The 20,483-nt window shown below is 51.0% G+C and overlaps 7 protein-coding genes and 1 non-coding gene across 8 annotated transcripts; 3 read left to right on the top strand and 5 right to left on the bottom strand.

Moving 5' to 3' along the window:
- Positions 1–599: 599 nt before the first annotated feature.
- On the bottom strand, positions 600–1,156 carry BU25DRAFT_490738 (mediator of RNA polymerase II transcription subunit 10). The gene is made up of 3 exons (XM_033711509.1): positions 1,114–1,156; positions 947–1,061; positions 600–894 (listed from the first exon to the last, which is right to left on the bottom strand). Exons 1-3 carry the CDS (start codon positions 1,133–1,135, stop codon positions 606–608), a joined length of 426 nt encoding a protein of 141 aa, XP_033562281.1. The 5' UTR covers positions 1,136–1,156; the 3' UTR covers positions 600–605.
- Positions 1,157–1,275: 119 nt separating this feature from the next.
- On the top strand, positions 1,276–4,298 carry BU25DRAFT_439577 (uncharacterized protein). The gene is made up of 3 exons (XM_033709111.1): positions 1,276–1,901; positions 1,962–2,832; positions 3,827–4,298. The coding sequence occupies exons 1-3, from the start codon at positions 1,382–1,384 to the stop codon at positions 4,209–4,211; spliced, it is 1,776 nt and encodes a 591-aa protein (XP_033562282.1). The 5' UTR covers positions 1,276–1,381; the 3' UTR covers positions 4,212–4,298.
- Positions 4,299–6,539: 2,241 nt separating this feature from the next.
- BU25DRAFT_t69 lies at positions 6,540–6,628 on the bottom strand. The gene has a single exon. It is a non-coding gene; the product is annotated as a tRNA-Ile (tRNA).
- A 1,856-nt stretch (positions 6,629–8,484) lies between these two features.
- On the bottom strand, positions 8,485–10,461 carry BU25DRAFT_39644 (uncharacterized protein). Its single transcript, XM_033704831.1, has 3 exons — positions 9,897–10,461; positions 9,820–9,841; positions 8,485–9,766 (listed from the first exon to the last, which is right to left on the bottom strand). Exons 1-3 carry the CDS (start codon positions 10,354–10,356, stop codon positions 8,635–8,637), a joined length of 1,614 nt encoding a protein of 537 aa, XP_033562283.1. The 5' UTR covers positions 10,357–10,461; the 3' UTR covers positions 8,485–8,634.
- A 1,112-nt stretch (positions 10,462–11,573) lies between these two features.
- On the bottom strand, positions 11,574–13,446 carry BU25DRAFT_410211 (P-loop containing nucleoside triphosphate hydrolase protein). The gene is made up of 5 exons (XM_033706228.1): positions 13,349–13,446; positions 13,269–13,289; positions 12,298–13,218; positions 12,128–12,248; positions 11,574–12,069 (listed from the first exon to the last, which is right to left on the bottom strand). The coding sequence occupies exons 1-5, from the start codon at positions 13,367–13,369 to the stop codon at positions 12,050–12,052; spliced, it is 1,104 nt and encodes a 367-aa protein (XP_033562284.1). The 5' UTR covers positions 13,370–13,446; the 3' UTR covers positions 11,574–12,049.
- Positions 13,447–13,577: 131 nt separating this feature from the next.
- BU25DRAFT_39715 (cysteine dioxygenase type I) lies at positions 13,578–15,059 on the top strand. The gene is made up of 4 exons (XM_033704860.1): positions 13,578–14,172; positions 14,223–14,266; positions 14,552–14,772; positions 14,821–15,059. Exons 1-4 carry the CDS (start codon positions 13,936–13,938, stop codon positions 14,949–14,951), a joined length of 633 nt encoding a protein of 210 aa, XP_033562285.1. The 5' UTR covers positions 13,578–13,935; the 3' UTR covers positions 14,952–15,059.
- A 108-nt stretch (positions 15,060–15,167) lies between these two features.
- BU25DRAFT_448085 (uncharacterized protein) lies at positions 15,168–15,644 on the bottom strand (the record flags this gene model as incomplete). The annotated part of the gene is made up of 1 exon (XM_033709579.1): positions 15,168–15,644. One exon carries the CDS (start codon positions 15,642–15,644, stop codon positions 15,168–15,170), a length of 477 nt encoding a protein of 158 aa, XP_033562286.1.
- A 2,612-nt stretch (positions 15,645–18,256) lies between these two features.
- BU25DRAFT_430928 (uncharacterized protein) lies at positions 18,257–19,021 on the top strand (the record flags this gene model as incomplete). The annotated part of the gene is made up of 1 exon (XM_033708632.1): positions 18,257–19,021. The coding sequence occupies one exon, from the start codon at positions 18,257–18,259 to the stop codon at positions 19,019–19,021; it is 765 nt and encodes a 254-aa protein (XP_033562287.1).
- Positions 19,022–20,483: the final 1,462 nt, after the last annotated feature.

Raw genomic sequence — 20,483 nt, forward strand, 5'->3', positions numbered from 1 at the left:
TACAGAAGAATACGCTATGTGAATCGAGCCTGGAGGCTCCTTATGAAAACACAATACTGAGCATTTAACGTTTGCTACACAGTGAATATCCCCACGCATGATCGTGACGACCGCACATGCTGATCACAGTAGTGGTGCTGTAAAGACGAGATATGACGATCGGTGACGGTCAATGTGTCTCTACCGTTGACGATCTTCAATCCATGAACACGACCCGTTTGAGCACCACGATACCGTGTGCGCTGGCATAGTGAAAGAACGGTCCAAGTAATCGTGAGCGGCTGGAATTTCCTGCAGGCAAGTATTGTGCAGACCGAGTGAAGACGCAGACTGTTCTTTGTAGTGATGCTGTCGGTGAATGCGCAATATGCAGTTCGAGGGTGTCAGACCTGTCCCTCCCAGGCATCGCATGTGCAAGCAGCTTGAACAGTCGGTGTAGCAACGCAGATGTTGAAATCCTATTGAGGATGATGCGAAGCATACAGAATATGGCGAAAGTCCCTTTGGCGAATGATCAGTAGTGGTGATCGTGGCTTGGTGCGCCGTCCGGGGGGGGGGGGGGGGGGGGGGCCGCGATGTGGTTCTGAGTACTCGACCTTACGAGATCAGGTCGGGACTTTACCACCCGTAGCTTCGACTACCTTGACAACGTCATCTTTCAGCTCTGGTACGGCATTGGACAGCTGCCATGCAATTTGTTCTTGCAGTAGACGGTAAGCTTCTTCGCGACCTTTCAGCATCTGATTCGTGCGTTGCACAAGCTCGACAAACTCTCGAGTGTAGATGTCGGGGTTTCGAGAGCTCTCCACGTAGTTTGTGACCTCTGGAGGTATGTCGATGTGAACAGATGGGGCCGTCTGTGACAGCTTCACGAGGTTTTGAATGAGTGACTGGCTAGATTTTGTGTCAGCATCAACAGACCGTTCACAGCCTACAAGATACCTACACCTCGCGCTTCATAGCTTCTTGCGTCTTGCCACCATGATGATCGTAAGCCTGCACTATAAGGTTGTATAGCGTCTGCACAATGTCTTTGAGCTGCCGCTCGACTGCAGCGATCGCTATTGGTTTCTATTAGAGTACGATCTGTGGTCAAAGTCATTAACAGCGTACCGTCATTGTCTGCTGCGCCCATTTTGAATATTTAAAATTGTGGTTTATTGTGACATTGGAGATGAAGCAGTCGCGTTCGCTTCCAGGACGTCAAACGCGCCAAGACGTCGGCGAGAAAGAACACCGTGCACCTCTTGCGTCACCGCCTTTTACCCTCGTCAACAACCTGAACAAACTGCAATATTTGAACGCACAGCGCATTTGAAGGCGCCGCTACGTGCTGGTACAGAGTTCGCCATCAGAAGATGGTGATGAGCATACGGTGGTCATGACGGAGAGTATGCAACAGGGGCTGGATACTTCTCGTTTACAGCCGCGCACTCACCAGCCCTCAACATCAACAAGCTCGGTACCCACTGGAAACACTGCGCCAAATCAGACTCGAGCAAGCGGAGACAAACGTGCAGTCGAATCCCAAAAGCAGGAGACTGATACAACATCAGACAAAGCTACGGCTGCTTTCATTCGACGAACCCTTTGCTCTCATGATGTTTTGCTTGGGAATGGCGAGAAAGGGGGAACTACGCCTCGCTCAATCGACGAGCTTCTTCCACCATTGACAAGCTCAAACGAGGTCGATCTCCAGCTATATGGTATCATCTCAGTGATCATCAAGGAGTTTGTGCAGACATGGTACTCGAAGATCACGCCTGACCATGTCTTTGTCAACGAGGTCATTCAGGTCATTGCACACTGCACAAGGGCACTCGAACAGCGTCTACGGAATGTCGATTTGGAAGGCCTATTGCTCGATGAGTTTCCGGGGCTCTTGGAAGAGCATTTGATCAGTAGGTGCTTCTAGCCCCTGTTGAGCCCGCGGGAAGCATGTCTAATCACACATTCTGAAGCATTCCGCCTCGCGAAGCAACAAGCCTCGTCTCCACAATCACTAGTGTCAGATCCACGTCTCATTTACCACACGCTTTACCCGCACCCTGCCTTGTCTCCTGTCCCGATCGCTGCCGTCCCGTCGACATATGTTGAGCAACGAGAGAGCGAGTCTGCCTGGCGCCAACTTATCATCCAGGGAGTCTTAGCTGTATTACTTCCCACCGATGACCTGAAGAACGGATGTCTACGATCCCTAGTGGCTGAGATTTTCGCCGAGATGATATTGGGCAACGGCATCAGCGGGAAAGCTTGTGAAGGCTGGTTGTTATGGGAAGCTATTGGGAGGATCGCAGACATTCTCCAGACCGACCATGTTCAAGAGGAGGACCCTTCGTCAGACGACGGAGCCGCGGATATGGAACTAAGCCGCCTGGAACGCTTTGGGCTATTGCCATCACAGGTCGAAGAGGAAAGTGGTTCGACCAGTTTGCCAGTCGCTGATAAAAGTCGTCATGAGCCCACAAGCATGTCGGCTTCGAGCTTGTTCTGGATGGTCATCCAATACGCATTTTTGGCGTATACAGCGCTGCGCGCGGTCGTTCTAACTATAGCCACCGCATCATCTCTGCCTTCAAGGTCGTTAGCAGGCGGACCGATACCGATAGAAGAAAGTCGCCAATCACACCTACCAGAAGTGGAGTCTCAGGCCTCAACGCGTTTACTGGCAGTCAAACGGCCTATCGTAAGCATGAAGTTGTGGAGTTGCGCAGCGCAGGTTGTCGAGTTGGACATCCGCATGCCTTGGCTGACGGGCTTCATCTCAATGCTGCATTGTGGAGCGTTGTTCGGCCCAGGAAGGGTGGGTGACACCGACGGTGTATTGGACAGGTGAGTTGCGACAATTTTCTTCTTGATTCCATGGTTGGCCAGCAACATCTGAATCCAAGCCCAGTGCAACACGAGGTGCAGAAGGACCGCATACAATTCTGGTCACTTGACTTCACCTCAGCGAATGCGACGGCCCGCAGACCCTCACATGGTCACACCCCGGTTTGGGGGTGTGCCGATATATGCAGGCCCTTGCACCCGTCCCGGACGGCAATTCGACGCCCCAAGCCTAGGCCTTGGCAAGGATGTTCCCCTCATCACCGTTCAAAACGGCACCCGACACTGGCAATCTGAATGGACCGATCGTGGATTACGATTCCGTTCCGACAGCTTGCAATGCGACCTACGGTGTTGTAGGCTCTGCAGTACGAAAATTGAGCACTAAGCTGTCTTATCGCGAATTTAGCCATCGTAGGCAGCCCGCTTACGGACCCGGTGATCTACCTATATCATCAGCCGTCCGTTAAGCTCGGGACTGGCCGTTCCTTATGTACAAGCACAACATTGGTGGCTGTCGCAGACCCGGACTATACGACCAAGACGGTTGCGCCTCACCTTACGACCCTTCTGCAGAAGTGCGATATCGCTACTACATGTTACACGTTACCGGGTACAGGGCCATCGTCGACTGGTGCGGGACTTCACGACTGATCCGGTTCGTTACAGATACGCCTGCAGACGAAATCGACATATCAGGGCTTGTTACAGACGGTCTCAAACCGACCCTATGGCTTATCGACTCAACGAACCGCTGCATATGTCCATGTTGCCTCACTTTGCGGCCTGAAGATCCTACGGTCACGTTCTCTTTAGGAATATCGCTCTGCGGTACCACTTTGGGGTACTCCGATCGAAGAACCTGGCGCTTTGTAGTATTGGCTGACTGGATCCCGCGGGATGGTCCACTCGGACGCATTGCATGCTAATTGCATATTACACGCCAATCAAGACGACGCTTTATACCAAAGTCCAATACGCTAACGCAATTTGTTAGGTTCCTCTCGCACATTATCCACACGCGCATCTTGAACCCCGCTCTACTTCCAGTAGTACTTCGTACAGTGCGCGCTACGTTGTTTCCGAACAACGGCATGGGTCCCCCACGACAGATACCAACTGAGGATGAGACAAAGGAGATCAAGCGCCGTTGTGCCGCCTCGCTGCTCGGCTTGCTACCACCGAAAGTGGCAATCGCTTTCCTTGCAAGTGACAACAAAGTCACACAACATCAGCAGGTCGAGGAGATTCTCGAGTGTCTCGAAGACGCGTACTTGAACAAGCATCTCATCTTCCAGATACTCGAACTGATCGTACTAAGATTAGCGCCCGAGCTGGAGCATCAAGGGATTCGAGACCTTATGGAAGAGCGCACCGGGTAACTCGTATTAGAATAGATGCGCACATTGCGCACTTCAAATTCACTTTCGGTTGATGACAGCCACCCACTACCGCAGTTTCTTCTCGGTATTTCAGCTCTGTGATCACTGACCAACTGCAGAGGTTCCCCGTCATGTTGACTATGGACGTTTCTCTGCATCCGATCACAATAAGACTTCGCTATCGATCGTGGTGTGCACTGTAAACGTCGGCAATACCATCCCCACCAAAGATCTGAACTTTGTCCTCCATTGTCAATCTCCAAACAGTTTAGGTTCTCATATACATGATGTATCTCCATGTACAAACAGCTCATCCTACGTCGTTGTGAAAAGGTACCCGAAATGAGGGGTAATCGACCAATCATAAAATTGAACGGCACGAATTGTTGAGAGATATGTAAGTCCAGACTTCCCGTAGGACCGCAAGTGCATACAGAAACGAGCACCTGACTCCTTGAAGGAAAGCTGGGGAGAGAAAATGAAGCGAAAAAGCAACGTAAGGTACAATGAACCCCACTGTTCGCGTTATCGTTCAGCCTACGGGTCAACGCTTCAGTTCCGAACCCGCTTGTCGACTTGTCGTACGATGATCGAGGCAACCTGGCGGTGGACTTCGTCGTTGCTTCAATCAGGAAAGTGGACGCCTCGATGCATGCACCTGGAAGGATAGAATTTCGTTCGGAGAGCGCGACGGACCGCGATATATGCTAGGGCACGAATAGTCGGCTACACCAACATTTATTGCAGCCTAAGCACGACGTTTCCAGCCAATGATGGTATCTACAGTCGAATACGAGCGAGCCATGTGCGCATCTCCGTTGTTGATATCATTGTGGGTACCTGACAGACAACGGATGCAGAAGGGCTGCAAAGCAGGAGAGAGGTCGTGAGGTTAAGCTACCTTCATGCCGTGTAGCGTTCCGGGCGTCGAAAGTTTGAACTGTTGAAGGCCACGCGACGTCCCGCTGCCGGCTGACAACGACCGTGATGCAGCGTCGACTGAACCGGGGCTTCCCTGAACGCGCAAAGACTTGCCGTTCAATTTGGCGCTACAAGCAACCCGCATCCTACGAGTTCAACATACGTTCCAGTTTCGAAAAGAGCCTTGAATATCTTGGCCACACCCTGTCAATAGTCTTTCAGAAGCGACATTATGTTGAGGTTCCCCCGCACGCCACAGCTAATTCCACATCATCTTATCGTAGGGCTCGCGTACCTGAATTGCCCGTGCCGCCATATCGTCCTACCCTGCAAACAATTGCGAGATACTGATGTCAGCTTACTTGCGGCGCAACACTGTCGCATACTGCAGTCTCGACGGCGCTTATCGACACGACAGCGAGTACCGTGAACCTCGAAATCCTCACGTCGCTAACTTCCTCATTCGATAGTCATTAGCCTGACTCGACATCCCCGTTGACCGTTGAACCTCGAATCCTTCGCCTTGTAAGGGTCTTGGCCAGACACCGCCTCTTCATGAACTGCAAATCAGAACCCGGTACCCCAGCGACTATAATGTGATTAGAGATACATGACATTCTCCGCTGTCCGGGTGATGTTCAGGGGTCGCGAGCATCAAACCTCAAGCTCCAGCAGCGCAATGACCGTGGGCCTCCGGGAAGAGGGGACACAATTCGAGATGCAAGACATCCCGCGGTGGATAGTTTTGAGCACCGCGCGCAGGCCTCTTCCTCCGACGCTTGTGAATTGCAGCCCAAAGCAGGCACGACTCCATGTCAACTCCATGTCGCAAAATGAGGCTGACGTCAATGGGTCATATTGACGGCCCACAGGGCTGGGCACGGTTGGGGGGTGCCTTTATCAACATGTAACACAGCGTCAGGAGTATCGCTCTTGAAGGAGAAGGCGCTTGACACGTTGCGAGCAACGGCATTGCGATAAGCACGTCAGTTCAAATGCCGGTCTTCGTGCTCCAGTGTCAACGTCCCGGTCTCAATGCCATCCACATGATACTTACAGAGCTTCGTTGTACTGCAAGATCCCGTTTCTAGCAACTGACGATCAACATGAAGCGACGGCTTCGTGCCTTGACAGGGTGCATAGGCGGAAGGGGCCGTCGACAGTAGGTGTCTTCGTGCTGCAAACCACTGCCCAGTGCTCGAAAACTCAAAACCTAGGCCGCAGGCTCATCAAAGTCAAAAAGAAGTGCGCGTGCAAAAAGAAGTGCGCGTGACGCGTAACATTATGCGAGCTCAGAGAAGAGCCGAGTAAATTTCTCAAGCGAGTCCAACTCACAAGATGCCCCAAAGTCTAACCGCCAGAGCAAAAACAGCTGCGGTTCCCACAGACTCCACAAGCGCAAAAAGATGGTCACTACGAGGGTCGAACTCGCGACCTTGGCGTATCAAGGATGAAAGCTATTAGCACCACGCTCTAACCAACTGAGCTAAGCGACCAATTTATCATGTGATTGATGAGAAAATTTGTAGTTAAATCTTTAATATACTGGGTAAAAGTTTATAGTAAAATTGACGTCTTGTTTCGACAGACCTCAAGTCTAGATGGAAGGAATCTCGGGCAACTCTCCACCACCAACCCTTGACTCACTCGCGACAACCACCACACCACCCGGAAATCCTGCCACCCGGTCCCACCCACACCAAACCGCGTGCATCGTTGCACCACATGCACTTGCAATCACCTGACCCGCTAGCGCAGGCACGCCAGCCAACTACAACGGCAGGACGCCTTTTCGTGGCACGTCAGCCCAACAGCCAAAGGCCCGACACTAGTGAACGCTAGCATCCGCCAGCGTCTGCCAACGCAGCCACCACTACATCTGTACAAATAACACATTAATGTGCGTCGTATCAGCATCTCAGTGGTCGCAATTGTCTGTCACTAACGCAAGTGTGTCGGTAATAACTTTCGCGAGTTGGGGCGTGACATGCCGTGCGACACTACTACTGGATTCAAGGTCCTCAAGGTATGGGAGGAGTGATTGATCGTGTACAAATCGTGTATTGCGGAAGACGAGGGGAAATTTGATCGTTGCGCAGGTATGAGGAGCGGACTTGACAGCTGCGTTGTACCCGCGTACCTGTGATCGATGTGTCCAACTTCGCAATTCTGATTCGGCAGCGTCCGAAGCTGAGGAGCTGCTGAAGGGTCCTGCGGCCAGCAAAGCTTCACGGCTACGGGCCGGACCGCTATCAATGAACGTGAATTCTAGAGCATCTTGTTGCAGCATTTCATCTCTTTTGCGTTTGCAGCACGAAGAAAAGCAAGGAAAGCGAAGTGCTCATCTTACCTATTACAAACGCTCGCACCCAGGTTTGGATGCGCAGTCCCACGAGCTCGCAAGTCTACAACCGTGCTCGGCTCATCCCCGCACTAGCTCACTAGCTCACTAGCCGTGCTCACTGCTCACCCTCTGTCAATCCATGGCCACAAGCAACTGCCCGCGGCAGAAAACCTGGTGAGATGACATCCGAGACGAATGGCCGGAAACAGTGAGTGTCGGGGAGCCGGGAGCGCATCTAAACTGTAGCTGCTTAATCTCGCTCATCTCGTTGTGGCTGGCGGCAGGCATCAACGCTGTAGGGAGGGTTGTTGAGGTGTAAGGAGGCTCGGTTGCCTGCCACGAGCGCCCATGTCTCATAGCGAACGCGAAACTAACCAGGCCATTGGATTGCCGTAGTGAATTGTAGAACCAAAGTTGGGCCTTGGCCTGAGATATCGTGATGATTTCGGATGCAAAGTTTGCATTGCATAAACTCAAACTTTGTGTTCGTGCTATGCTGTGCAGGCAGGCAGCAGCCAGCCTAAGTGACAGCGGGTCACAGCAGGTCGAGACAGGCAATCGCTGGCTTGGATCAGGGGGACTGTGTCGTCCAAGACAGGTACTGAATACCAAGGAGTGGATTGACTCAATAGTCGAGCTCGACCTGTGTTTCAGACTACAAAAGCTATATGAGTCCAAATATAGGTAACAGAAGTGTACGAGCCTATTCCGTCGTTTCAGACAGTACACCAAACAGAAGGGGCCGCCAAGAAGCTGAGAAGAAGAGGTGTACAATAGCTAATGGTCCGCGTGAGCGGGTACAGTCTTTCATGTATGTAAGAAGAATGTATGTGGCCATGCATGTTGGGGTATTGTGCATGCTGAGGGTATAACGTGGAAGCAGGTTTCGAGCAGTGTAACGAGCGCCAGAAGGAAAGGTAAAGCAAAGATGCTAGAGATGCTGATGCGAAAATGAGACATGAGAGAACTGAAATACCGGCACTGTACGTGCGTTCCTATGATATGCCCAATTTTCCTTCTTTTGGTCCGTGATGAAAATAAAATAGTGTAGTGTCGTCTTTCCAACGTATTAATAGTAGTCTTGTGGCTGTGCATTGTTTTCGTGTGTTGTGCCGCTCAGTGCGATGCAACGAGTATCGTCTTCAGCGACGCTGTTGGCTAGTGTAAAACGTCGACAGTTTCTAGCTTGGTGACGGTGTAATCAGGCTCTGACGCGCGTCGAAGGCCCGATGGCATGCTCTCTGATCGGTTCTTGATTCGCAGCTTCTCCATTAGCTTGCCAATCGTCATGTACTCTTCAGGCGCAACCGCAAAGTCACCCGACTGTGATTTGAAGAAGCTCATGACCAGTTCCAAAGCGCGTGCAGCCTCCTCCTGGGAAGGTGAGACCGGCGAACCTGTTCCCCTAATACCTCCAGGTGAGGTAGTTGGTAGAGGTGGGGGCTGCATCGAGTTGGAAACCTGGGTAGGTGATATGGACATCGCCTCGTCGATTGTGGCTAACGGATCGCTCATCTCTGCCAGGGGCGAATCGAGCGCAGTGCTGCTGATGTACTTTGGAGTCATCGCATCTGACGACGCTGGCGGTGATGCGTATTGTTCGACACCTACCAACAGGGGGAACGTCTGACTCCGTGGCCGCTGGAAGCCGTTGCTCCCTGGCTGCCCATTGGAAGCCTGACGGTTGCCAATGAATGAATTAGGCCCGCATGCTGAGTCCGGCGTAAAGAACGGCGATGCCAGCGAAGTAGGGCTTGTGGGTCCTTGTTCAGTGAAGACAGTAGACAAAGAGGTGCTGCTTTGAGAGTTGTAAGGTCGTCGACCCGAGAAGTCGTAAGTGTCAGGGCTTTCAGTCTTCAAGCTGTCCTCGCTCTTCTTGACCGCCAGATTCGGAATAGGAGAATCGTCATCAGGGGATATGGGTGAAAGAGCTCCAGGTGTTTGCGCATTAGAAGGAGGATTCGATGTGCCTTCCGACTCTTCTGCTATCGAGCCTTTGCGTGACTTTGCGCCCATTAGATGGTTCTTCTGCTTGAACTTCTCTAGCCAACTGGTGCTGTTTGCCTTCAGATGGCTTTCGGAATTTCCCACAGTCTGTGCGAAGAAGCGTGCCTTGTCCCGAATGATTGAGTCGGTAAGCTGGTAGCCTTGCCTCTGATGATTCCTGGCCCAGTTGGAGAGTGCTCGCTCAATGTCAGGGAGCTTCCCCTTCGACTTCCTGATGGGTGAACGGCTGCCATCGTCCTGGTAAAGGTACTTCTCTTTCTGTCGCAACACTTTCGAGACGGTACTACAAGCTTGTCAGCACAGTGATAGGTAGGTAGATGGCTCACTCAATAGTACCTTCGCTCGACGCCAAACATTGCTGCAAAAGCGTTAGTACAGGACTATATTTCGACCAAAGAGAGATGTTGGCGTACCTCCAATTTCGGTCTGCTTGACAGTAGGGTTGTCCTCGTGGTACTGACACATCCGGCGACGATCCTGGTCAGTCAAGGTCTTTCGGGGTGTTGATGATGTCCTCGAATGTGTCGATGTTGCCGAGACGGGAGTCGCTGATGCCGGTGTAATTGGTACGGGCGCAGAAGGGAAGATCGAGGGCTGGTATGTTGACTGGCTGGTCAACATGCTGGGCCACTGAGGCATGATCAAGGGCTGAAGTTGTTGATGTGTAGATCTAGGTGGTGGATGTGAAGGGTGTGGTGGGTGCATGCCATTCCCATAGATGGGCTCCATTGGCATCGGTGTATAGGCGTGGAAGCCATTGAAATCTTGCACCGGCGACGAGTGATGCGGATATGGGCCATTCTCATGCCATCCTGTATGGTCTTCAAATGGTTCTTGGTGATGGTGTTCGTGGTCCATCTGGAGCTGGCTCATGTTGGGCGAGGTTGGTGCGGCGTCGACTGTTGTAGTCGTGCGAATGTGGAAGCAAGTGTCCGTCAAATGCTATGGCGATCAAGTGGTTCGGCGGGCATTTGCAGGTCAAAGTTGCTGTTACTGGTCGGTGTGGGTGACTTCAAGACAGAGGCGTGCATGCATGCATGAGATGTTGGTTCAGGTTCCTAAAGCGAAACAGTATCGACGAGGATGTACTGCAGCAGAGCGAGGATTTGGCTGACAAAACTGCGCAGTCGTATGACAAGCTCTAAACTGGATTGTATAAAGAGGTGCGGCAGAGGAATGAGCTCAGAGGAAAGCAGAAGCTGCAGGGTAAGGCCTGGCACGACGGGCCCGCAGCGCGTACATGAAAGAAGGTCTGGGGACGCTGGTACAAGCCCCGATGTGTGCGATGCAGACGCGGGCTGTTGCAGCAGTGCGGGAGAGGGCCTGTTTGTTTCCAGCCCAAGCTTGCTGGCTCAAGTTGGCTTGTGCACCGTACATCCTTGCCGCCATCAAGCCAGGCGACGCCGCAACGCGACAGCAACGTTGGGTTTAGTGCATGTGCGGGTCTTGTCGGGGATGCGCCCTTTAGGGTTGACGCGGGCTAGAAATATGCGGCCGCCTGGCTCAAGCTTGTCGAGACACCCCCAGTGCACGGCCCCACACAATGTCTATGCTGCGGCAAATGGGATGTCAAGGCGGTCTGGTACGATCATCCCACAGAGACCATCGCACCGTGCTCACACATCGTTGCGACCGGTTATTCTGATTCCCCAACGCAGACATGGCCTGAGTGAGCACCGCGTAATGGTATCGTTTCGTGCGCCATGCGCAGTGTTCATCGATATCGTACGCTCGTGGCGCGCAACCGCAACTGAAACTCGACAGTTCAATCAGGTACGAGAAGTAGCGATACCCGCGGTCGAACGAAGGTGTCAACCATCGGCGGTGCATAAACAGAATCTGAATTGCGCAGACGGGCTGTGACGCTTTGGGATGGCGATAATCGCGCCCACGAGAAATGGAGCCACAAAAGACACATAAGGTTTTGCAAAACAGCCACTCAGGAACGGGAGCGATAATGATTTAGCGCCCGAATAACAACGAGCTCTGTGAGTCGTCGGCACGGACAGCACCCCTGCTGGAAGTCTCCGAATCGACAACTGTATCCGTCAGAACACCAATGAAGGAAGCCGATACTTGAAAAACTGGGCCAGACAACACTGATCGTATTTGCTGAAGTTCCGAAAGTATCCTTATGGGAAAACTAATATGCTGAGACTGTTTAAACGCCGGCGCCCCTCTCTCCACGAGGCTTCCTTGAGATGTGTACGTACTTTGGTGCGCCTCTTCGGCAGGAGAAACCTTATTGATAGTTGCGGACGGCTACGGTCCGTTCAAGTCCCTGGTGTCCTGGCGAATGGCAGGTATGATCCGCTCCGCAAGCTCTTTGTCTCAGTTAAGCGAATGTGCTGATGCCGGCGCGGAGCTATTGGGACGGCAACTTCGGCCAATCCAGAGTGTGAAGTCGGCTTAAAGCCTCAATCTGCTCGTCATCCTTCATGTCCAGGCCTAATTGTGGCACTGTGGTGAGACATCGAGCCGTCCACAAGCCACTCACCACTCCAATCCCTCTCTACTGCGAGGGGTAGACGGCCTGAAGGCCGGGGTATGTATCGCAATCTATCTTTTACTTCTTGACAATGGTAACTGGTTGCAAGGTTAGCACGAAAAATACACTAAGATCTGATAACGCCGTTCAACTCACCGATGTCTTCGTCGGCAAGCTCATGGGACAATCCCACACGCTGAGGTTGATGCTTGACAGATTTTCCGTATACGATGGCGTGCTTAAACTGTTCTACGATAGTCTTGTGGATGGAGTGACACTGGACCTTTATTAGCTAGCGTTGTGGTGTATAAATATAGAGCACATACGAAGTCTTCGACTGTGCAAGCAGTGGCCCTCAGAACGACCGGAGCAGTATAATCAGGCATCCTGCCCTTGGGCTTGGTGTAGACACGGCACAAATTGAGCTTTTCCCACATTTGCTCCAATAGTTCGTCGATGTTCCAGCCGTGCTCAGAACTGATGGGACAAGCGTTGGGAATTCGGTAGATGAGATCCAGCTCTTCAATCGAAATGGCGTCAATCTTGTTGAGCGCATAGATGACAGGAATGTAACTTCGGCTCTTCGCTTCGATAACGTCGATAAGGTCGTCAACGGTCGCGTCGCATCGAATGGCAATGTCGGCGTTCGCCATGCGGTACTCGCTCATAACAGCCTTGATCTCGTCGTGGTCGATGTGTGTCAATGGGACCGTGGAGGTAATGTTGATACCACCCTTATCCTTCTTCTTGAGCACAATGTTCGGTGGGCTCTTGTTGATTCGAATACCAAAGCCTTCCAATTCGTTCTCGATAACGCGCTTGTCGGTTAAGGGCTTGTTGACGTCCAGCACAATGAAGATCAAATGACAGGTCTTCGCGACCGCAATGACCTGTCGACCACGACCCTTTCCGTCCTTGGCGCCCTGAATGATACCGGGAAGATCGAGAATCTGGATTTTGGCGCCGTTGTACATAACCTGACCGGGGACAGTCGTGAGCGTCGTGAATTCGTATGCGGCAGCTTCGGAGTGTTGGCCAGTTAATCTGCTCATGAGCGTACTCTTTCCCACGGAAGGGAAACCAATGAAGCCAACACTGGCAACACCAGTTCTTGCGACATCGAAACCAACACCTCCACCACCGCCGCCACCGCTGGGCTCGAGTAATTCCCTCTTAAGCTTCGCTAGCTTGGCCTTCAGTTGTCCCAAATGGTACGAGGTCGCCTTGTTCTTCTGGGTACGGGCCATCTACATGGCGTAAGTCATCAATATACGTTTGCGATCTGGAGGGGTCTTACTTCGGCCTCGACCTCTTTAATCTGCGCACATTCAGTCAGTATGAGATAGGTCCCACATTTTGCAGAATGGTAGTATTCACCTTATCCACTGTTGTCGACATGTTGGCTATCACGTCGTCTGAAGCGTTTCAAGACGTTGTGCAGTCGCGAATGCGCTGATACAGAAATTTGATGTCCGAGGCGGCGATGACGCCCTTTGCTCACGCTTGCCGGATGAGGGGTACCGGCTATACTTTTCGCCGGTCACGCTAGCTATATTCAGCCTCGTCCCTGCAACTCCCTTTGGATGCTCTTGCATGATACGAAGGCAACGACCGATAGAAGCCGCTATTTTGCTCGTCGCCGACCGCGTTCTGATACTCACGGATTGTGTTGGCATGCGTATGCGGTGCGACGGTTGGTGCACCTGACCTAGCTGGGAGACATCGCCGGAGCTAGTTGTTACATAATTTTGCGCCTCAAAGACTCACGTGTCACGCTGTATCGTCCGCTCTTTCCTGATAAAACCTGACGCCTGCTCGGCTTATCGCTCTCGATAATCCGTAGCTTCTTATCATAGTGTTTGGACCTCGAAATCGATTTCCAAACGCTCTTCCTCTTCGTTACATCTTACTGCTACTACAACAACATCAGTATCGTCATAAAATACCATCGTTGTCATATCATCATGCCTGGCCGTACAGCAGAACGCACAGATCGCTTCCAGACACTCATTCAGGCCTTGAGTGACAGGCTTGGCCCATGTAGCGGCATCGATAGTGATGATGTGGACGAGAAAGAGCTTCAGCAGCTGATGGAAGACTATGTCTCAGATGAGTCGGAATGGGAGAAATATTCGATGGCACAACCCAATACAGCGTACACACGGAATCTCGTCGACAAGGGCAACGGCAAAAGCAATCTGGTACCTATCTGATCCATATTTCCAGTCGTGGACTTTACTGATATTAACAGCTTCTACTAGTATGGGCACCTGGTAGGGCAAGTCCCATTCATGAGTAAGCTCGGCTTTTCTTTGTTTTATTTCTATTGACAACAGATTATCAATGTGACCCGGCCTTCCAATGCACTTTGCAAACAAAGGCTCTGTACTCCTGACTGACGAAGCGACTTTGCTCGCCGATCATGAGATCGAATGCGTCCATAGCGCAGGAGACAGCCGGTAAGGACACTATTTTCGATATATTGCGCGATCCATTCTTGGGCCAGCATGGTACTTACCATGTTCTGTCTACTTCCACTTGAAACTTAATCTCAAAATGGGCTCTTCTGACAGATCATAGCCATGCCAACGCCCATTGCATCATGAAGATTCTCAAGGGCAGTCTCACCGAGACACGCTACGCATGGCCCACCATCGACCTCAATAACTCGGAGGATCGCCACATGCAGGTCATCTCCGAGAAGACATACCAGGCCGACCAAGTCACATATATGTCTGACAAGCTCGGACTCCACCGCATTTCCAACCCAGATAAGCAAAACTACGCTGTCTCACTGCACTGTAAGTCCATAAGTAACGGATCAGTACATGCTGACTGACGACCAACAGTGTACACACCACCCAATGCGGCAGTATATGGTTGCAACGTCTTTAACGAAGCAAATGGTCACTCGACGCACATGGCCAAGTGCACAGTGTTCTCTGAGTATGGGTCGCAAATTCGTGAGGCACGATCCTAGAAAGCATCTTATCTTTTGAGCGACATATGGAAGGCAACTAAGGAGAAATTACCTCCCCTTTTAAGAGGTGCTTGCAAAGTATCCCAGGGCGATTGCACTGTCATTTCATGTTTCATTGAATGCTTCGGAGATTGCTTGGGAGAAGTTTTAGTATTGTAGGTATTCAAATCCATTTCTACTTCGCTGTCTCGGCTGCTCTCTATACCGCTCGCATGCTCACCAATTCTCCCACCCCCCAATCCCTCCACCTCTAAAATTACACCCCGCCGTCACCCCAATCCTCCCGTTCCCAATATACGCCCGCCCAAACAGCTGCTCAAACCGCGACGAGCCCAGTGGACTCACATCGCGATACCGGTGGTTCGCATGGCGGCGCGGCATCTCGTTGCGGTGCCGCGGCGGGCTGATGTCGCGGGCGTAGCAGGTGTGTGTTTGAGGGTAGTGAATACTGGTGGACTTACCGTATTCGCCATGATGGTTGTGTGAGATGTAGAAATCAAAGGGTTTGTAGGGGCTGTGGTGGTGTGGAGAGTGGCCTCGTGCGACGGGTGGAGGCGGTTTGGGGGTGTAAGATGTGCCCCGGTAGGTGTCAAACGAGGACATATCTGCATGTATGTGTCTGTGTGAAGAGTGGTGGCCGCCGATCGGGGGGTGCGAGGTGTGGCTGGCTGGGCGGGAAGATGCACAGCCCATGTTTGCTAATCTGGACGATGACTATGTCTATGTCTAAGGGTGTTTGCTCTGTGGTTGTCTTGGTTGGTGGGTACGTGCGGCGCTTCTAAACTATATTTGTAGGGATATGTCAGTGTGATGGCACTTACCATTGCACAGCTTCGCGACTGTGTCTATCTGTTTTGTGGATCTGGTGAAAGAGAAGAAGAGCGAAGATTCTGAAGTTTCCTTTCGTAGACCTTCGATGTTCTGCATTATGTGACGATAGTGCCAGTAAAGATGAACAGCGTGACCGCACAAAATGAAACACTGTATGTGAATGATTGCTTATGGAAACACTGTGTGTTCGATCTTGTGGAAGATGGGTACAACACACTATGCAACGTAAAGCGAAGTAGAATTTGAATGCAGATGGAACTATACACGTAGTATATAGTGTATCATCTATCTTGCCTGCTCTGGGAACGTCTAGTAGAGCGTGTGGTAAAGCATGTGAATCATTTTACTCGCCCGAGAATTCGTGATTCAGTACTGTGGTTGTGTTATGTCGATACACGAACTTGACTGTGAAGAAGCTCGGCAGACCGAACTACAACATACGCTTTCAGTGTTTGTACCCTGTTTTTTTTTATCCACCGAATGCCGGCCAAGCTACCGAACTCACTCGCACCTGCCACGCGGCCACGCAATCAGTGCCGCATTCTCCTGATGTGATTCCGTGTCTGCCGCATACTAATTCCTCCTCGAAATGCGACCCAGTCGTATCCACACGCCTAAGCTCGTTTCTGATCGCACGGTTCACACGCTCAATACCTGGTTTCCTTGCCCAGGTGGGTAGGTGAAATTCGAGATCCAACCTGAACGTGACTTGCTGTAAGCTCTTGGGCAGCATTTAGAGGTACAAAATTGCGGGGCGAAAGTCTTAGATGGAAAGTTGGAACAGGCAGAGTGCGGTGCCATTGTTGTGTAAGAAGTCGATTTTCAATCGTTGGATGTCTGTAGTCGGATTGCATAGATGGAAAATTGCCTACAGGGTGATTGCCTCCGTCTCCTGGTCTTCGCCGAAACTGTAGTATCTGCCACTCTCGTCCTGTTCCGTCATGTAGAGAGCCAGATAGCACTCTATCTTGTAAAGTGCACCGTCCGTACCCGGTCGAGGGACAAGTATGTTGGTATGCAAAGTGATGATTGTGGTAAAAGATAGCCCTCGCTCGGAAGTGATCCAGTCCCTCACGTAGAAACTGTTTGCTCAAGAGTATCCAAAGAGAGAAATTGGAGTGCAGACGGCATGAATGTGCCATCCTTGGTGAGCCATGCGTGCCGCCTATGGCGCTGAATTTCATGTTCAGATGATCGAATCGTATGAGGATCCGGGCGAGAAGGTAAGGATAGATCATACACCTTATCTCCAGAGGCAACATGAAGAACGGGAACTTTTTACTACCGCTGAGGTGTGCCAAAGATACCTCGTCGTAGTGAAGAGGGAGGTGCAGATTGCGTTGGCCACGCCCGGATCGCTGACTTTGGCGAAGGGTGTCTTGATTGTTGCGTATCGATTCGGATTTGATTTCTGACTAGTATCTGCAGTGCAGCCGGATAGAGGAGATATTCCGTCGATGAGGCGCTCTGTTTAGGCAGATGGAATCGATAGTCGGGACGCTCCATTGCAACCATATGTTCGCATAACTATGAATGTACCGAAACGTTGCACTTTGAGTGTGTTATGGTGTCGAGGGGAAGAGACTCGCTTCAGTAACCCGAGAGCTGAGGTGGTTCAGGTGGCTTGATGTGCTGATAATGAGATGAAGAGGCTTGTGCTCACCAGGTAAGCGACCCAAAAGCTGTCGTGGCTAGGGTTCAGGAAAAGTGGCGTAGCTCGATCAAGGACTGGTGAATACTTGTACGGTATCACTAACAGCGGCAGCATCTTCGCACATTAACCAGAGAACCACCTCCTAGTCAAAAAATCTCGGACACTTTGCTGAGGTAACCCGGAATCCACCCCGCATCAACACTGAGCCTATACTCAACTTGCAGCAGCTATAACTCTACCAAATCTTCATATTTTCTGACAAATAATGCGTCTCCGTAATCGCGAAGTAACGCCCTTCAATCCTGTCAAGCCTCATTGCAACAGTCTCACTCGTGCACGGTTTTATCACGCGTTTGACCACAAGGACGACTTTACGCATGTGCCATCGCAACACCTCTTCCAACAACTCAGCATCCCTAGCTCCACTGCATACGATTGGCTTTGTGAGAGGCAAGATATAGGTGATATTGCAGCCCGTCGTCATGATGGGAGAGTTCAAAAGCAACTTTTACGAGGTTCTCAAGGCTCTGGCCGGCCTTACAAGATCACAAATCTGCAGCTACATCAATTACTCAATGCAGAGCAATCAAGCCGCCAAAAACCACTGCAAATACAGTTATCAGAAGCTCATATTGATGCGAGCCGACGCACGCTACAACGATCCCTACACACCCGCATGAATGCTGGTATGTTTAGAGCGTCAACACAGAAGGATATCACCAAACCACAGGCCTCTCAACGGCAGAACTATGCAGCAAACAACCAACACCAGCCTGTTATAGGGTACTGGGATGGTGTACAATATACCGACGAGGCTCACATGTCACTTCACGATTTTCCTGTTGACTGGATACTCCGTGTATTAGGTGAGCGTGCAGCGTCATATAACATTGTCAATCATCCAGAAAGGACTGCCAATGTGGTGCACTTTGCTGCCTGGATCAACTACTACACTATGGCCGACAAGCTGCTGTTCTACAACGACAAGTACGATGATCATAAGCCTGCAAAGCCTCCACCAAAGCCTCAAAGGCGACCTGCTACAGACCAACCTGGAGACTACGAAGCACGTGTGAGAGAGTGGGAGGCCTCAAAGGCACGCATACCAGTGGTACTGAAACCCGGAAACTCTATGAGAGCGTCATACTATGTGGAGAAGATGCTACCAGTATACTGCGCTGCATACAGTCATCTAGTCGCTCAGTCTGATGTACTCCGGGCTGAGGTACCTGTACAACAACGATATACTTGGTATCTGCAAGAAGATAACGACCCAAGCCATGGCACACGCAACTGCAACTCTCTGCCAGCAGTATATCGGCACGAACATGGTGTCAAGGTGCTCTCACATCCAGCTAATTCACCCGACCTCAACCCTATTGAAGGCATCTGGAACATCATCAAGGAACGCGTCAAACGTCAACTATATACTATCAACACCATCACAGAGCTTAAGGCAGCACTACAACACGAGTGGAAGCAGGTTGGTCAAGAAATGGTGCAAGAGCGTATCAATGAGATACCCTATCGGTGTAGGCAGGTGTTTCAGCACCCCAGTGTTTGGTGCAAAACTGCGCTCTGGTAGAGCTGCAACACCACATAATTCGATCGTGATAGGATTGCATAGTATCTCAATAGCCTCAAGAATCAATTTCAGTTCAATCTGATGTATGTGGCTGCTGCGCAATGCAATTCTGTATGGCGAGTGCTAACAAAGTGACATTTGGTGGGGGTCAATTACATCAGCAAAAGTGTCCGAGATTTTTTGACTAGGGGGTGGAACCGCTATTGCTGACCTGTAAGGTAGACAGACATCGCAGAATTTGATATATCGTCTAACTCTGCAATATCGGTGCTTGCAAAAATGTGCAGACCCCCCTGACCTTGGTACAGTGATGCGTACAGTAGGTACGTACCGTGGTTCATGAAGGCGGACAGCCTTGTGAGTGGCCGTTCACCACGTTGTTGCCCTGCAGGACATGTACCAGATTGTCAATTCTGTCAACCAAGATAGAAACTGCCACTTAGAAGTCTTCATTCTTACATAACATAAATCTGTCGCAGTAGTGAACCAAGTTCAGGGGAGTCTCTATATTTCAGCAACCATTGTAAAGTTCTGGTCAAGCTTGTGTATGATAGCAGCTCACCTGTCGAGAAGAGGAAACCCATATGCTATCTCCATAGCTCTGGTATCTTGCCGTTGTCCTATAACTCCTTTCCCACCCTATATCTGTAATCCACTGAAGTTACCCGAAGACGCTAATCCCCAGAACTTGGACAGAGTGAGTCTTGTGATTCGATGTTGTGATCCCAGCATACCATGTCATCTTGGATGATCTGATCTGCACTATCTACAGGCAACATGACGACATGTCTGAGCTCTTCCTTCATTGCTTCTCTCGCAATCTGAAAGTTGGGTAAGTTCGGAAAATCGAATCTCCTGTCAGTCATGAGAAACGCGACGTAACCTAATCCTTTCGGAAGCTCGTCGAAGAATCCGATGCACGATTGGATTCCTTTGGTGGTAGCATCGAGCTTGCCGTCTGGTATATAAGGGAAGCAGAAGCGTGCCTGGAAGATCTGCAGGCTCGAACATGGATGTGCCAGGTGATGGATGAACTGCCGTGTATGGGTCTCAGACTGTGTATCCAAACCGAACACCCATGGTTGGTGCTATCATTGTTCAGTTCTTGTCATGCATCCAGGTAAAGGTTTGTAGGTCTGCTGAGTTCCACAATGCGAGCTTGACTCAGAGCCAGTTTCGGTGGCATACGAGTGCTCTGTGGGAGAGGATGGCAGAGGTCGTTTACGTGGAAGAAGCGAGCTCGCAACCGAAACTGGTACAAACAATACTCAAAAGCATCCACTGAGGTAAACCAGGCGCCATTGGTGTATGTGTCGCGAGGTTTCGATCTTCCGCACAGTTCATCAGGTAATCTGCATCGCGGTCCTTTGGGGTAGGGTCATTAAAGCGGCCATATATGGCTCCAGATCGAGTGTTAACGTTTGAGATCGTACGTAGATGCGATGGCGGAGGTAGTGATAGA

The sequence above is a fragment of the Macroventuria anomochaeta genome, assembly GCF_010093625.1.
Source record: "Macroventuria anomochaeta strain CBS 525.71 unplaced genomic scaffold BU25scaffold_14, whole genome shotgun sequence".
In the NCBI taxonomy this organism is placed as follows: domain Eukaryota; kingdom Fungi; phylum Ascomycota; class Dothideomycetes; order Pleosporales; family Didymellaceae; genus Macroventuria; species Macroventuria anomochaeta.

Bases quoted from the DNA above. Each gene is read 5' to 3' on its own strand.
- BU25DRAFT_490738 (XM_033711509.1), bottom strand. From the start codon at position 1,135: ATGGGCGCAGCAGACAATGACG. The intron at 1,062-1,113 runs GTACGCTGTTAA...AGAAACCAATAG, and splicing joins GGGCGCAGCAGACAATGACG to CGATCGCTGCAGTCGAGCGG. The intron at 895-946 runs GTAGGTATCTTG...CACAAAATCTAG, and splicing joins GAAGCTATGAAGCGCGAGGT to CCAGTCACTCATTCAAAACC.
- BU25DRAFT_439577 (XM_033709111.1), top strand. From the start codon at position 1,382: ATGACGGAGAGTATGCAACAGGGGCTGGATACTTCTCGTTTACAGCCG. The intron at 1,902-1,961 runs GTAGGTGCTTCT...CACATTCTGAAG, and splicing joins CTTGGAAGAGCATTTGATCA to CATTCCGCCTCGCGAAGCAA. The intron at 2,833-3,826 runs GTGAGTTGCGAC...GCAATTTGTTAG, and splicing joins ACCGACGGTGTATTGGACAG to GTTCCTCTCGCACATTATCC.
- BU25DRAFT_39644 (XM_033704831.1), bottom strand. From the start codon at position 10,356: ATGAGCCAGCTCCAGATGGACCACGAACACCATCACCAAGAACCATTT. The intron at 9,842-9,896 runs GTACGCCAACAT...ACGCTTTTGCAG, and splicing joins CAAGCAGACCGAAATTGGAG to CAATGTTTGGCGTCGAGCGA. The intron at 9,767-9,819 runs GTACTATTGAGT...ACAAGCTTGTAG, and splicing joins ATGTTTGGCGTCGAGCGAAG to TACCGTCTCGAAAGTGTTGC.
- BU25DRAFT_410211 (XM_033706228.1), bottom strand. From the start codon at position 13,369: ATGTCGACAACAGTGGATAAG. The intron at 12,249-12,297 runs GTATGTGCTCTA...ATAAAGGTCCAG, and splicing joins CTTGCACAGTCGAAGACTTC to TGTCACTCCATCCACAAGAC. The intron at 12,070-12,127 runs GTGAGTTGAACG...CCTTGCAACCAG, and splicing joins GCTTGCCGACGAAGACATCG to TTACCATTGTCAAGAAGTAA.
- BU25DRAFT_39715 (XM_033704860.1), top strand. From the start codon at position 13,936: ATGCCTGGCCGTACAGCAGAACGCACAGATCGCTTCCAGACACTCATT. The intron at 14,267-14,551 runs GTAAGCTCGGCT...GACAGATCATAG, and splicing joins AGGGCAAGTCCCATTCATGA to CCATGCCAACGCCCATTGCA. The intron at 14,773-14,820 runs GTAAGTCCATAA...GACGACCAACAG, and splicing joins CTACGCTGTCTCACTGCACT to TGTACACACCACCCAATGCG.